This window comes from Echiichthys vipera (genome assembly GCF_963691815.1).
Source record: "Echiichthys vipera genome assembly, chromosome: 4".
Classification (NCBI taxonomy): Eukaryota; Metazoa; Chordata; class Actinopteri; order Perciformes; family Trachinidae; genus Echiichthys; species Echiichthys vipera.
In genome coordinates, this window is record NC_139829.1 from 7,034,479 (window position 1) to 7,049,449 (window position 14,971).

The 14,971-nt window shown below is 40.6% G+C and overlaps 2 protein-coding genes across 2 annotated transcripts in view; one reads left to right on the forward strand and one right to left on the reverse strand.

The window, feature by feature from the left end:
* Window positions 1-933: 933 nt before the first annotated feature.
* bmp3 (bone morphogenetic protein 3) lies at window positions 934-8,974 on the forward strand. The gene is made up of 3 exons (XM_083912319.1): window positions 934-1,582; window positions 2,780-3,705; window positions 6,091-8,974. Exons 1-3 carry the CDS (start codon window positions 1,306-1,308, stop codon window positions 6,280-6,282), a joined length of 1,395 nt encoding a protein of 464 aa, XP_083768445.1. The 5' UTR covers window positions 934-1,305; the 3' UTR covers window positions 6,283-8,974.
* Window positions 8,975-14,558: 5,584 nt separating this feature from the next.
* Window positions 14,559-14,971, reverse strand: part of prkg2 (protein kinase cGMP-dependent 2) — a gene marked incomplete at its 5' end in the record, with an annotated part of 29,772 nt that continues 29,359 nt past the window's right edge. The window contains one exon of the mRNA XM_083911874.1: window positions 14,559-14,703. Within this exon, the coding sequence (XP_083768000.1) occupies window positions 14,608-14,703 (96 nt within the window). The 3' untranslated portion in view covers window positions 14,559-14,607. The remainder of the gene's footprint in view (window positions 14,704-14,971) is intronic.

Sequence of the window (14,971 nt, forward strand, 5' to 3'; positions counted from 1 at the left end):
AAAAATGTTTTGTGCCTTCCAAAATGATGGTCAAGGCTCATTCATCTTTGTATCTCCTTGAGCACTACAGGTCTGATTGATTAATCTGACTTGATCCAATCAGGTTTTTGCTGCCAGCTGACTTCACTCTGCTGCTGCAGTTGTTTAATTTCTCCTGCCCATCTTCTCCCGGTTGAAGGGGTTAAACCCATTCAGTGTGTTGACTGCTATGAAGGACATGGCATGCTAATATTATTGGCATCAGATGTCCAAGGGCGGGGAAATGCCCTAATCATTTCCTCCCGAGTGCCCCTGAAAGAGAAGCCCAGTCGCGGGGGGTGGAGGGCGGCTGGGTGTGTGTAAAACCCCGCCTGGATGGGCTGTTTTGGGGGGGGGCGGTGGGGAGGTAAGGGGGGCACAGTACAGCATCCGGATCGGACCGTGATGGTACAGGATGTGTGTGCTTAACTCCATTGAACTAAACTAAATAGGGGAGAGAGCCTTTAATGCCGACAATAAGCCGCTTCATTCAGCAGCGCGGCCCAGACGCACAGCTCTGCGGAGTAAAAATTACGCACGGAGGGGCTGTTCGGTGGCAGTAGTTTAGATATTCAAATCAGTTGGAATCAACTGACAAAACTGTCTCCTTCAGCTCTTGATACCATTAGATAATGTTGTCCCCAGGCTGAATGTGCGTATAAGTATCTTGAACAGGAAACACAGTCTCTCTCTCTCTCTCTCTCTCTCTTTCTATCTCGCTCGCTCGCTCGCTCGCTCTGTGTGAATGTGTGTGTGTGTGTGTGTGTGTGTGTTTGTGTGTGTGTGTGCGCGCGTGTGAGAGAGAGAGAGAGAGTCAGAGAGAGAGAGAGAGAGAGAGGAATACCCAGCTGGTCCCACAAGTCCTATAATACCAAGCACAACATGCTTTACCTTCAATGAAAGCTGAGACGGGGGGGACGGTTGACTGCTGGTCCTGAAATCAGCTCAGAGCTCGGATACAAAACCAAGAGCGTCACTCCTTTAGCAGCTTAGTTCTCTCGCATCTGTTCCCTTACACCTTCCGCAGTGTGCCGTTATCATTTACTGACTCTTGCACGTTTAGACCGACAACTTATCAAAAGCAGAGAGACATCTTGGATAACGCTCTTATTTTTCCCCCTGCCCTCCCTTGCTGTGACTGGTGTCAAAGGTGATGGTATCATTTTCTAAGAGAGGACTCCTCAGGTGATGGTATGTCTTTTTGGAGATAGGCACAACTTTTGGAAACGTGCCTAAGTTTTCCACAACTATTCTTTTCTCTGCTGCTACCTTCGCTTTGGCTCAAGCATGGCTCTCTACTCCCGGTTTGTGGTCGTACTGCTTTACGGATGGAGTTATCTCTGCGTTGGATACTGCGCGATGCTGAAAACAGACAGTTTCCCCGAGAGACGGAATGAGGATTTCACGCATTCAGAGGATAAAAAGCATCCCGCGAAAGACGACCACGGTGTGCTTTTACAGGATACAATGACGGAACACATGCAGATGCTTTACGCAAAGTATAACCGGGCTGGGTTTCCCTTCAAGGACGGCAACACTGTCCGCAGCTTTAAAGCGCACTGGGGTAGGTATCCAAAGTTTTTACGCATGTTAACAACACTGAGTTATGTCATTCTAGAGAAGCCATACATGCATGTTGTGTTGCATAAAGTTCTATCTAAAACTAGATCTTTTAGCTTCTTTGCTCAGTTGGCCATTCGCGTGCGGGTTTAAGCTGAAATTGAGATACACCTGTTGATCCAGTCATTGAAATGTGATCAACCTGTTACCTTCTCCCTGCCCCGAGAATAGAGATTCTGCATCAGATCTCTGAATGCAAAATCGTTTTTCCGACGCATTTGTTTTGTCACCTTCAGATTTTAGTGTCAGATAGTCGTGATAGATATTCCCTCGAGCCAGCATCTGGCAGCTGCCCAGTCTGCCTGTAGAGCGGCAAGACTGCGGAGTTTTCACTGCAGTAAGCATCTACATTGAGGGTGCTTTTCTATTAATGTTTTCTCTAGTAACTTTAACCTTATAAACTCTAAAATGCGTACATGCTACGCTGTTTTATTTGACGTGTGCCCTTTTAAAGGAGAGTTTCAGTTCAGGGTCAAAGTTTGTTAGATTATACTGCCTCCTGTTGCCTGGTAGCTGTACGTCAAAGCATATAAAGGGTCATTTCACCCAAATTACAAACAGATTTTCACACTTCTACTGTCATGCAGATAGTTTTGGTTTTACTTTCCATGGTTTTGAGATATTTTTAGATTTCTACTTCCATCCCATAACAATGGAGATGAGTTATGTTACTTTAAAGCATTGAAAATATTATTTAAAAAATACAACATCTCCTTCCAGAAACACTGTCTTGGTTACTCTGGATGATCCACAGACCTCACTGCGAAATGTTTTCAGTGCGATGAAAGGTTACCTTTTAAAACATGTTCTGTGAATTCTCCAGAGTATCCAGGCAGAGGCTGAAAACGTATAGATTTCATAACCTGGCCAAATAAAATCAACGGTATCTGCATCACTAAGAAAATGTTAGATCAGGAAACAATAAATACAAATATATTATTATGAATGAAGGAACTTTATTCATTTATATAGCAAATGCATAAAATCACACATACCCAAGAAAAAAGGGAGAAAAGGAATGTTACTATATTAAAAAGATACATTTTGAGTTATGATCATTATTGTGTACTTAACGCAAGTGGTGGTTTCTGATGTCCTGTCCAGTGTTGCATTGTGTCGATAATATTTATTATATACACAGGTACGATAAACATGAAGCAGCTGCAGATTTTCAACCTCACCTCCCTCACCAAGTCAGAAGACGTTCTATCTGCCACTCTTCATTATTACATTGGAGACCTTCAGAACAGCACCCACGGCTGCTCACGGTCCAAAAGCTGTGGACGCCACGGCCCCCGGAGGCACAACCACATCCACATGGTCATCTGGAGTTTCGCCTCTGTGGATAACAAGATAAGGACTCTGGGACACTTTCAGATCAATGTGTCCACCCTCTACAGGGACTTCATTTCTTGGCAGTGGAAGGACATAACTCGTGTGGTCAACCAGGCCAAACACCACGATGAGCTGCTTATTGGGATCGATGTGGCTTCACAAGGGCCCCAACCGTGGAAGAAGCTGCTGTCTGACCGCTCACCCTACATCCTGGTCTACGCCAACGACTCTGCCATTTCAGAACCTGAAAGTGTGGTAGCCACCCTCCAGAGACACCAATCGGTGGGAGGGGAGGGCTCCATTTCGAACAGCTTCCAAAAACTGGGACTGCGTGAGCGAAACAACACTGAACAAGAGCAGCCGCAGCCCAGAAACAAGCGTTCGGTGAACGTTCTGCTCCCGTTGCAAAACAATGAACTTCCTGGGCCCGAGTATCCCTATGAGACGACCGGTTGGGATGAGACGAGTCCATATGAACCTTTTGAAAACAAGCAGGCCCGTCGGCCACGTAAAAAGACACGCAAGAATCAGCGGCACAAGATGCCCCTGCTGCAGTTCGACGAGCAGACGATTAAAAAGGCGCGAAAGAAGCAGTGGAACGAGCCCAGGAACTGCGCTCGGAGATACCTGAAAGTGGACTTTGCTGACATTGGATGGAGTGAATGGATTATATCACCCAAGTCGTTTGATGCCTACTACTGCTCAGGGTCCTGCCAGTTCCCCATGCCAAAGGTGAGACTCTTGTAGTTCCACCAATATGTTTTTTTTTTGTGGCAATTTTTGGATTATATAATTTTTTCTAAATTATATTCAAATGATTTGGGACAAATATCTCATGGTACAACAGATGAGTTTTTGCCAGCCTCTCACCAATTTAATTTATATGAATGTGTTGAGATGCTCTGTTTTAGATACACATTAGACCTTATGCTGTATATTAAGTAAAGGGAACAGGCTGTGTTGAGATATCAGTACATCTAGCCATTAAGCTTTCAGTCCCTCGTTTACTGTTGCTGTTACAGCTTTGTACTATTTTTCCTTGGAACATTAATATCAGAAGTCCCTGGAGCCTATCTGTCTCATATTATAGATGATAATGACAAAGAAACGGACAGAAATGTATGCCATCTGCTTTCACATTCAGCTGCCAGGATAAACTAGTTACAGTGGAAGCTTTTATCTTCTACAGTATATCTTGAGAATAAAGTCATGCATTTGAAGATATGCATCAGAGCTAAATAATTTGAAAAAAGTTAAGGTTGTTTAATACAAATAGTTTTGTAACCAAAAGTGAAAAATAGTCGAGCAGGTGGCTGACCTCACCAATCGAAAAATCTATAAAAGTTTATGACCATGCTGAAGGCAAAGGAACAAGAACCTTTAAGAAAAGATGTAATGCCGTTCTGTAAAGTTTTTCTTCAGTTGCACAAAAGATAACTATGGTTTTACACATTTGAAAGAACATATGAAGAAGTGAGAGAAATAAAGAAACTTGTGCTTCAGGTCCCCTCGTAGCTCGTGGTCCCGGTGACAAGATAACATCACAGGTATTTTAAACATGGCCGGAATGCACGAGATCCATCCACTTAATTCATTTACTCAGAGTCGCAGGCCTTTGTAGTTGGACGTAATTAGTCCCAGAAGTAGGGCCTAGTGCCTGAGGCGACCCCCTCCCTCTCCTGTAGGTTTGCTGCCTGTGATGTTGTTTCTTCTTTGTCAGGCTAAAGCTTTAGAAGCTGCTAAATAGCTACCATTAAAAGGTGTCCTGTCACTCAGTGGATCCTGCTAAGACATGAAACAGCTGATCAGGTGTGTGAACCGAGCCAGCTCTCAGATTTGGATCTACCTGCAGCTGATGTTGGATGCACTGAATAATGTGTTAATTGTGTTACATATGATGAGCAGGCCAACTTGACAAATTAGCTATGAATGATGGTTGCTGTGTGATCCAAAACTAAAACACAAAGAGCTCTGTTAAAGATGCTGTCCTGGACTCTCAATAGAAATTATGACTTTCAGTCTTATTTTCATAGATTTTGCTATCTTTATATTGGTTATAATAACACTGTGCTCACAAGATTGCTCAGATAACATCACCACAGAAAAATCAAATGGGGCACAAAACGAGGAGTTAGATGATCAGGCAGGTTGGAAACAGGCCAAGAGTTCATCAAGATTTTCTAAACCACTTTATTTGGACCTGAAATGTTGGTAATAACCCCTCATTTCACAGGAAAGTTTGGTCATAAGTACAGTAGTAAATAATTGAACAAGGGACTCATTCAGTAAACTGTGGCAGATGTTAACAATCGACATTTTTGCTTATGATCAACCATTCAATGTAGTTTTCTCTTCCAAATACTTTTGGTATTTGTGGTAAAAAAAAAAATGTATTTATGTTTGTCTGCTTGTGTTTTTGCCCCACCAGAATTATTTTTAATGATGGCACTTTCTATGATCTTAGCAATTAAATTGCGTATTAGAGAGAGGAACAAAACCATAGACTGTATATAAAGATGGGCGGCCTGACAACTCCCCAAAAGGGAAACCTAAACATCTGGATTACCCCACTGGTGGCTGGCTGCAGTATAGATCATAAATCCCATCGCCCCCTTCATGTTAGTAGATGGGACATCGGCCAAACTAAGAAGTCAAAGTACAAATCAAATACTTTTTTCACAAAGACTGTTTCTGTCATATTAGGTAGATCTCCACTTTTGTACAATGTGAGGAAGTGGAGCTGCATCGTCCATCTTTGTATACAGTCTATGAACAAAACTATGAAGGGAGTTGGAGAGCACAGACCAAAATAATTTAGTGAATCCAACGCTTGGTTCGGATCCACTCCAAAACCTCCTCCTTGTTGGAGGCATTGAGACCCATGTTGTTATAAAACTTTCCCTTTTCAAGTGCATCAAAAAATACAGTGATGTATTATTATGCAAAATAATCATATTCTACAAATACATACAGTCACTTCTACTTCTACAACATGATCAGGATCAGAGGGAAATGTTTTCCTTTAAAGTGATAACGGAACTTTGCAACACAAAAATGTTTGTAGCATATTATTTTCTGGATACATTTTTTAAAACGCTTTTGTCCCTTTGCCCTTAGGCTCTGAAGCCCTCTAACCATGCCACCATCCAGAGCATAGTGAGGGCAGTGGGCGTCGTCCCAGGCATCCCCGAGCCGTGCTGTGTCCCAGAGAAGATGTCTTCCCTCAGCATCCTCTTCTTTGACGAGGACAAGAACGTGGTACTCAAAGTGTACCCCAACATGACTGTAGATTCTTGCGCCTGTAGATAGTTTTTTTTTTATCCTTCAATTCCTGTTCCCATAAAACTCATGTCATACAGAAAAGAAAAAAAAATCAACACTTGCAGCCGAAAAACAACACTCTCTCCTCCTGTTCTTGTAGTCTTACACTCGTTCACTTACAAACACCCATTGACCACAACTTCCCTTTTGCACTGGAGGAGAGTACTGCCTGTTGTTCCAGGTGAAGAGGACACTGGTATGTTCGTGGGAAGGAACAGATCGTGTGAGTTGTCCTTGTGGAAGATAACTGGAATGGAAAGTCAAATCTCCATGCTCCAATTTCACCACTGTTTATGTCTTTATCATCGCTGCTCAGTTATCCGTTGGGGGATAGCAGGGTGACTGAATCATAAACTCCCTATCAAGATACACATATACAGATCGAGGCATAAGAAAGACAAGAACTGAAATAAAAATCACTTTTCAGGAAACACAAATGATCTCAGTTTGAACTGATGCCTCTAATGAGGGGTCATTCTCGTCTTTCTCTCCTTCACAGCTTGAAGTTGTCTTTGGTCATTACCACCAAGTCACCTATGCTCACACTTGCATGGTTTTTGTTACTAATTGTATGTATTTATGTCTGTACTATCACTGTGTTATTCACTATATGAGAAGTTATTGTATAATTATTGGCTTGGCTGCTATAGAGAGATATATTAGATTCCAAAGCCAGAATTGTGACGTAGACGGTACAGTAGATAGCCGTACATATTTGTGTTTGGATAACTGCTCCGTTGTTGTACAGAAACCCACATTTAAGAATTTATTATATGCAGAAGTGTAAGCTACTTTTCATTTGTGGTCGTCATTAACAGTTGGGGACTGTTTGGTGGATTATACCATTGCTTCGCCAAGAAATTGTTTTACAAGTAAACTTTAGATTTGATTTTTAAAGATAAAGGGAGACGGCATATCAAAAGAAGTAGGCTACATCATTGAACAAGGGCTGTCACCATGTGTGTTTATTAAAAGTGTAAAATAATTCTAAAAGTTTGAAAACCTTGTTGGACCTGATGAGCTCAGAAAGAAATTAAGTTTTGGTACTTGGCACACATAAATGATTAATACTAATTTCAATGAGCCTGATATCAAGATAAGCCTATTTGTTTTTTGCTTTGTTAAAGTTCAGAACATGTTGCCATAACATTCTGTTTAAAATGATGTATCGTATTTACAGCATCGAATGACATTTATGAAGAAAAAATAATGGTAACTTCAAGAATGCTTCTAGAAATCTGTTTTTCTCAACTAAGATATAAAAAAGTCAGATATTCATTAATAAGAAGGATTTTTTAAAATGTTTAGATGGGTTGGACACGCTATTTTGTTTTCAGCTCCAAGACAGTACACTTAACATGATCCACTGGTGAAAAGGACAGCTAAGCTGATATGAAAATAGAGAGACAACAAAAATTTGTTTCTCAAAGTAATTAAAAAATGTGCTTCTGTGAATTTTTCCCCGTCAGATTTTCCATTTTTTCAAAATAAAAAAACAAAAATAATGAGCAATACATATAATATATTGAATGATCAGGGAGATATTATCTATTTCCCTGGGTCGCATATGCCTTATTACTGTATAGAGTAGATTTTACATAAATCCTTGTTACTTTGCGTCAGGTCAACATTGAACCACAGACACACCTAGGAGAGCAGTTAACATTTTATAAAATTGCGTTGGGTTGTGCACTATTGTCAAGAGTTCACAAAACCAAATATTTATTCAGAGCAAATAGACTGAAATATAGCAGCAAACCTTTTTTCTATAGACTTGTACATTGTTTTTGTAAATAGCTCTAAATGTTGATGACATTCTAATGTTTCTTAGAGATAGAAGTGCCTTTTGAATGGGTGGATTTCTGCTTTTCAAAAAGTTTGATTTGATTCATCGCCTGTTCAGAGAGCTGAGCTCAGTTCGCGATGAAGCTAAAGTCAAAGTAAGCAGCTGGGAATAGTCTTTTTCTTTGGTAGAGAATATTCTACGATGAGTGAACATAGTGCATTTTCTTTTGATAAGTATGATCGCCAGTGGCATTTACTCTAAAATGTATTTCAAATAATTCACTATTTTGATATTACAGAGACATTTATTTTGTCAGTAGCTAAGGGCAGATTTTTTTTAACTTTATGTATTTTGTACTGACACTCTTTTTTCCAGTTTGTGCTTCCTCATCTTGTGCCAATACATCTTTAATCAGAGCATGCTGCAGCACGGAAGTGGCTTCCTCTGGTTGTGCCAGTACAACATTGCAGACATAACGACTGTTGAGGAGTCGTTTTGGGGCCTTTTATTTTGCTGCATTCGAAACTCATCAACACATTACTAAACTTCACTGATGTCGGAGTGCAAATATCAGAGACACTTATACAGTATATCTGCAGTTTATAAGAGCTTACTCTACTTCACTGTTCAATCCTTTCTTGTAAATGTTATGCTACAGGTAAGAAAAGAAATGCTTGTACAATAAGCTTCATAAAATATATTTGTATATGGAAATGACCTTTTAACATGCATCTATTTATTTTCTGTATGTTGCATATATTGTAGGTGTGGTCTGAGAAAGGGGGACCAGAGTGGTGATATGTCGATGGTCTTTATATCTGTGATGGACATTTGTCACTACTGATGTGAAAGTGAGGTGAAAAGTTTCACGGTCCTCCCCCTCTGAGCTCTGACCATCCTTACAAAGCATTCAAAGAAATGAATAAAAGTATGCAAGACTCAGATCTATCAAGGAATTCTTTGGTTTCTAAAAGACACAAACAAAGCTAAATGTATTTTCTTTATCTCTCCTTTAGTACCATTCGGCATAAAAGATCAATATTTCTGAAATTCAGTAGAAAACTAAGAAGCATATCAAGGTGCAGTGTAACAATTGGCTTAAAACTTTCCCGTACTGCCCAGAAAAGTCTGTAATTACATTTTATTTACAGATACAGGTATATATAATCAACCTAAAAATGTGTGCATGAAGTTATACACATTTTCTTTCTTTTGAAATCATACAAATGGCCCATTTTTTGAGATTTTATCCTCAGTACCTATATATACAAATATACATAGGTTTTGAGACATAGCACTAACAATGTTCAGTAACCATGAGGTCTAAATATATGTTGACACTATAAACAGTAAGGCTACGATCGTTTTTTGTAAAACTTTGTTGTGAGGTACAGTTCAGTTGTGAATCCACAAAAATGAAGTAACAGCCCATTCTGGTGGCAGACATTTTGACTTGTCATTGCAGTGAAGAAAGTGTGATACCATACCAAATACCAGATCAAGTCCTCCAACCCTCTAATATGACCGATACAAGTGTTTCCTAACACATCCTCGTACCTGAAGGTAGTGATTTAAACAGTAAGTTAAAGTTGTGAAATGGTCGCAGTTTGGTTAGGTTCAGGCAGAAAAACCACTCCCTTGGGGTTAGGAAAATATCATGGTTTGGGTTCAAATAAGTATGTTTGGAACGTAACTTCAGTTATGTTTATAAGTAGGTGCCATTGCATAATGTACTTAACTTACTAGTTAACGTATGTTTGAAAGGTTAAATAAGACTATGTGGACTTGGTTTCACATGAGACACAAACAGTGGCCTCATTTTTCTCTGTCCTGTTCTTGTTTGACCAATCCATCCACCCTGATCTCGTTGACTATGTCACCTGACTTCCTCCTTTGCTTCTGTCATAAATGCTGTGGCCACTAGAGGTCGCCACCAATATGAGCGTAAATATGAGTCGTAATAGGCTGCTTGTACAAACGAACTACATTGCTGTAGAAAGTCGTGATACCCTTTGAGATAGTCTCTTTTTTGTTTAACAGCCTGAAATGATTGTACATAAAAAATATATTTTTCCAGCATGATTTACAAATTTTTACTAATCGAATCACGGCTGGGGACCTTCTGTGTGGAGTTTGCATGTTCTCCCTGTGTCTTCATGGGTTTTCTCCGGGTTCTCTGGCTTCCTCCCAGGCACCTTTTGTTTTAATTACAGTCAAATTCTGTGGTGAGCCGTGATGACTGTACTCTTCAGGTCCATCCACAGATGTTCTGTAGGATTCCGGTCAGGGCTCTGACTGGGCCACTCTAGGACATCCACCTTCCTCTCCTTTAGCAACTGTGTTGTTTTTATGGAGGTGTGTTTTGGGTCGTTGTCATGCTGAAGGTGAACCCCCTGCCCATTTTCAAGTGTCTAAGAGAGGGCTGCAGGTTTTCCACAAGAATGTGGGTGGACTTGGCAGCATCCATTTTCCCTTCAGTCCTGACCAACTGCCCAGTCCCTGCTGAAGAGAAACAAGCCCACATGATGCTGCCACCACCATGCTGGTGTGATTTGGGAGGTGTGCTGTGTTTGGTTTCTGCCATACATAGCGTTTAGAGTTCAGCCCAAAAAGTTCAGTTTTGGTCTCATGTGACCAAATAACCATCAGAATCTTCAATATGCTTTTTGACTCAGTTTGACATTTTTTTCATAAAAAGGCTTATTTCTTGCCACCCTTCAGAAAGGGTATTCTGACTTTCTATAGGCACTGTATGGGGTCATTTTTGGGGATGGGTGCTAATTAACGTCTGTTTCCCAGGTTTTTAGAAACAATCAGCCATTTAGAGATTTGTCTGCAGGGTTTTGAATGTGGATGTCTCTTTTTTTCTTTTTTTTTATACAGCTTGCTAGCTACATGCATGAAAAATAGCAGCAAAATGGAAACAAAAAAGAGTAAATCATGGATGAACTTGACGCAGCTATACAGATTGTTGTAAGTCTACTTGGAGATGTCAAGTCTTAAAGTCTTAATTTGCATAATTCTTTGTGAAAACAGTACTGTTTGGCTAATGCAAAACATAAATTGCCGAACATTAACATGATATAAGGATGAATATATGAAGTTGAATAAAGTGGCATTTCACATCAGGCTTTCCCAGATTCAAGTACACTTGAGTCCAAAGTCCAAGTTGTTTAAATGGTATGAATACTGTGTACCACTGATCCACAAAGGGTGGTCCAAAGTACAGTTCATGTGTACTCAGGTACGGTTCACACCACATTGGAAAACCAACTGTATCAAAACATAGAAGGGGCGTAATGTAAGTTAGAGCCAGTGAGTAAAAGATGGAAGGCAGGCGATGGGGGTTGTTGTTTTAAAAATATAAACAAAAGTAGGCATAATGTGAAGGTTGACACAGTATGGTTCATAATCATAATGTTCTTTGTTTAATTATTGGGCCTGGCACTGAACTACTAAATGAATGCAGCTATTATTAATGTCCCCAGTTAGAAAAGTCTGCGCATATTGGTAAGAAACAAAAAAGGGAAAAAAAGGATATATTGTGGCATCAAATGTTTTTTTAATTGTCCAATCTAAGAAAACAGTTTGATTCGATTTCAGAAAGTCAAATAAAAAAAACAAACAGAAAAAGGCATAAAATCTGGAAAAATATTAACAAACACAGCTGCATCCTACACTTGGTAGTCATTATCTTAAGGCCACAGCTTCTCCAAGAATTTCAGGTGCTTCCACACACTGACATTATCACACACTGCACATACTGCTCATACACATTCACCAGTCAATGTATACGTGATATTTACAAAATTTACTCACCAGGTTTTTGAGGTTTACATTAAGGAACAAGTAGCTTGGATTGTATAAATTGTGTATTTTTGATGCTTGTGCTTTATAGTATTCAATATATACAGACACATGGTAAACGGCTGATTTACTGTAAACCTCAAGTGTTTCAAAGTGGAAAACACATATTTTAAATCCCCTCATAGAAAATCCTGAAGATTTTCTGCTCAGTTTGGCCTCTTTGCTGCTCCTCATCACATCATCAACGCCTCAGACCGGGCAGAACTCCCCTTCTCCTTAAGAAGCTGGTAACCGCAGAGTTGACTCAGCTTCCAGAAGGTAAATATTTCTTCAGGTCTGGCACCCTGCCGCGGGATGCTCACACTCTATAACTTCAGTGGGTACGGTGTTTTTTTCTGTGTCTAGTTTGGGCAGTGGGGATACTGTTGGCACAAGGAACTATCAATGTTTTTTAGCACAAATGTTGGTGTGTTGGATAGTCGATGCTGTCTAAGCAGTCAAGCAGAATCTCTTCTCCCCAGTCTGATTGTCCTCAAGTTACTTTCCTTTATCCATCATCTCCACACATATCTCTTCTCATATCTCCCACACACCTCCATCCCCCCCTTTACAAAAAATGCACATGTAATCACAAATTCCCTCAGCTGTAAGAAATAAAGACTTTGCACTGCAGCTGCTTCCCAAATTTCCCCACCAAGCACATCTGGAGCCATCATGAGGGCCTAGAGAAAAGTGCTTGAAAACGAGTATTTAGAGGTATGTTAAAGATTATTTTATGGGCATAGATTGATTAAGGAATGCAATAAAATAATACTGTTTCAGGATCTGTTTCAAGACTTCCCTCCAAAGCAGAATGAGATGAAGCCTGCAGGCTAGCTTAGCAAATCTTAAGCTGCAATCAATAACTCTATAAACTTTCAAACTTGATTCATGTGGTGAAAATATTGTGATGTACCACTCTCTCTGACCTCAATGTTTCAATTGGACAACATTGGCCTTTTAAAGGGCCCGTTCACACAACAAGCCTTGTTTAACCCCTTTTAGCAGTTACTTTGGGATGGAGTGAAGGGGTGGTCTCAGACTGATGTGAACAAAGTAAACTCTTCAGTGGCTAATTTTTGGTGTGGACACCATTCGAACCAATCACCCATTTATTTGTCATTGAATTGGTTTTGGTGACTTGTGAACTGGTAACATAGAGTATTTGCATATTTGATACCAAAATGCCATCTTCTGTGATAAGACCGTCTGATGGAGAATCGTCTTCCTTGAAATGCCTCCATTATTAAATTATTTAATACCCGCTGTCTTACCAGACATTCATATGTGTGGTTCTCTTAAGTCTGCTAATATACTCTACAGATCAACACCAGCATGGACAGAACATGATGGTGCTCTATGATGTTCTATGTCCAGGTAGACCTTGTGAAGGGTTTGTTGTGTTTTACCTGCCAACCGCATAACCAATAAACCAACGACATTTCCATCACATGAATTTTGTTGAAAATTTCTGGATCTTTTGAGTTTTGTTTTTTGTGAACGCACAACGTACCAGTTGAATCAGGAACCGGACCATTAGGTGTGAACCTTTCACTGTTGTTTTTTTTGAGCATCACTTTTGAGGACTAGCTCATATTCCACAATATTATAAACACACATGAGCATTACCTGGAACTGTAGACTGAAGGGTTAGGGCCAAACTATGCCGTTGAAACATTATCTTTGGAAATCTGTAGTACAGTACCACACTACACTGTGTTTTTTATCCATGCATAGTCCCCCAACCATCCAGAAAGGGTCACAGGGCATTTCCACAAGAGGCATCAATGACACTAGGGCACGCACTGCTCCACTCATCTGGCCGCTTGATGGAACTGGCTGTTTCCAAAGTAGGTGACAGACCCCGAAGAAACGCACTCTCTGCTTGCCGTTTCAAACTTGACACAACATGGTGGCCCACTCATAAAAACTTATTCCATCTAAACAAGCCATCGAAATCTAAACTACATTGCCTAGTTTGACAGCTTGGTAGAAGTTTTGTGAGCCCACTGCATCGGGCTTGGCGGATTATTTTGCATAATGATGAGGTTTAGTCAACTTCATGCTCCCCTACAAGCTTGCTGCGACGCTCCCACCATGCACTGCGTGACTTCTTCCCCTGTGCTCCATTGCAGAAAGTGTCGAGAAGCAGCCCGTGGTGGAAGTGCCCCGTCGGTAATGCAGCGACAAGGCTTTTTTCCCTCACTGGCTTCCCACCCACAAATACGGCCAGCTGTGTCCAATTTAGTGAGTGTTTATCCACTGCAACACACAGGTGCAACATTTATCAGCAGCACATTGTGGAGAACCTCTGTAGCTTTTCAGTATTATGGATTTTAGCTTGCTATGCTAACATGCCACTACTACTGTACCACTAGCAGCACTAAATTGTACTTGATCAGCTAGAGTGCTAGTCAGATGTATTAACCAAAAAGAGAGTGATGGTTACATAAACTGTTTCACAGACAAACTCAAAGGACAATTCTCCTATACTTGTTGTGTTGAGAAGACCAGTCATAAGTTCAGAAAGTAGCCAGCTAATTGCAGCTTCTGTTGCTCAGAAACATGAGGATCTCCACTATTAGCCACCAGAGGTGATGTGGGGTCACCTTCGCCCATTAAGTTTTGGTTGTTGGAGTGTGCACAGGAAGGGAAATAATGGACAGATGGAGCAGAAGGTCTCAGAAGTCCATGTCCCAACCAGACAGCTCATCAGGAGGACTGTCCTCATCTGGAGGGTAGTTGTCGAAATAGCTGTGATCTGTCGGTCCTGTAAGCTGGAAGACAACAAAGGATGAAAAAAGGGTGAGACGCCTCCTGATTTACTAACTCAGTTTTGAAATCCAACATTGTTGGGGCACTTCAAATTTGCTGATTCTCTTTATCATGATTTATGTTCCATTGATATCCTCCTCTGAGAAGCCTTGAAGACAAAGCTACAATAAGTGGTTCACTGATACATCATGCTGCGCGTATTGACACATGCAAAGCAGAAGTTAGCAATAACATGAATGTTTTTTCTACTCCCTTTCCATATGTGTGTTT

Coding starts and splice junctions, on each gene's coding strand:
- bmp3 (XM_083912319.1), top strand. CDS start 1,306: ATGGCTCTCTACTCCCGGTTTGTGGTCGTACTGCTTTACGGATGGAGT. Junction 1,583..2,779: donor CAGCTTTAAAGCGCACTGGG/GTAGGTATCCAA, acceptor TTATATACACAG/GTACGATAAACATGAAGCAG. Junction 3,706..6,090: donor GCCAGTTCCCCATGCCAAAG/GTGAGACTCTTG, acceptor CTTTGCCCTTAG/GCTCTGAAGCCCTCTAACCA.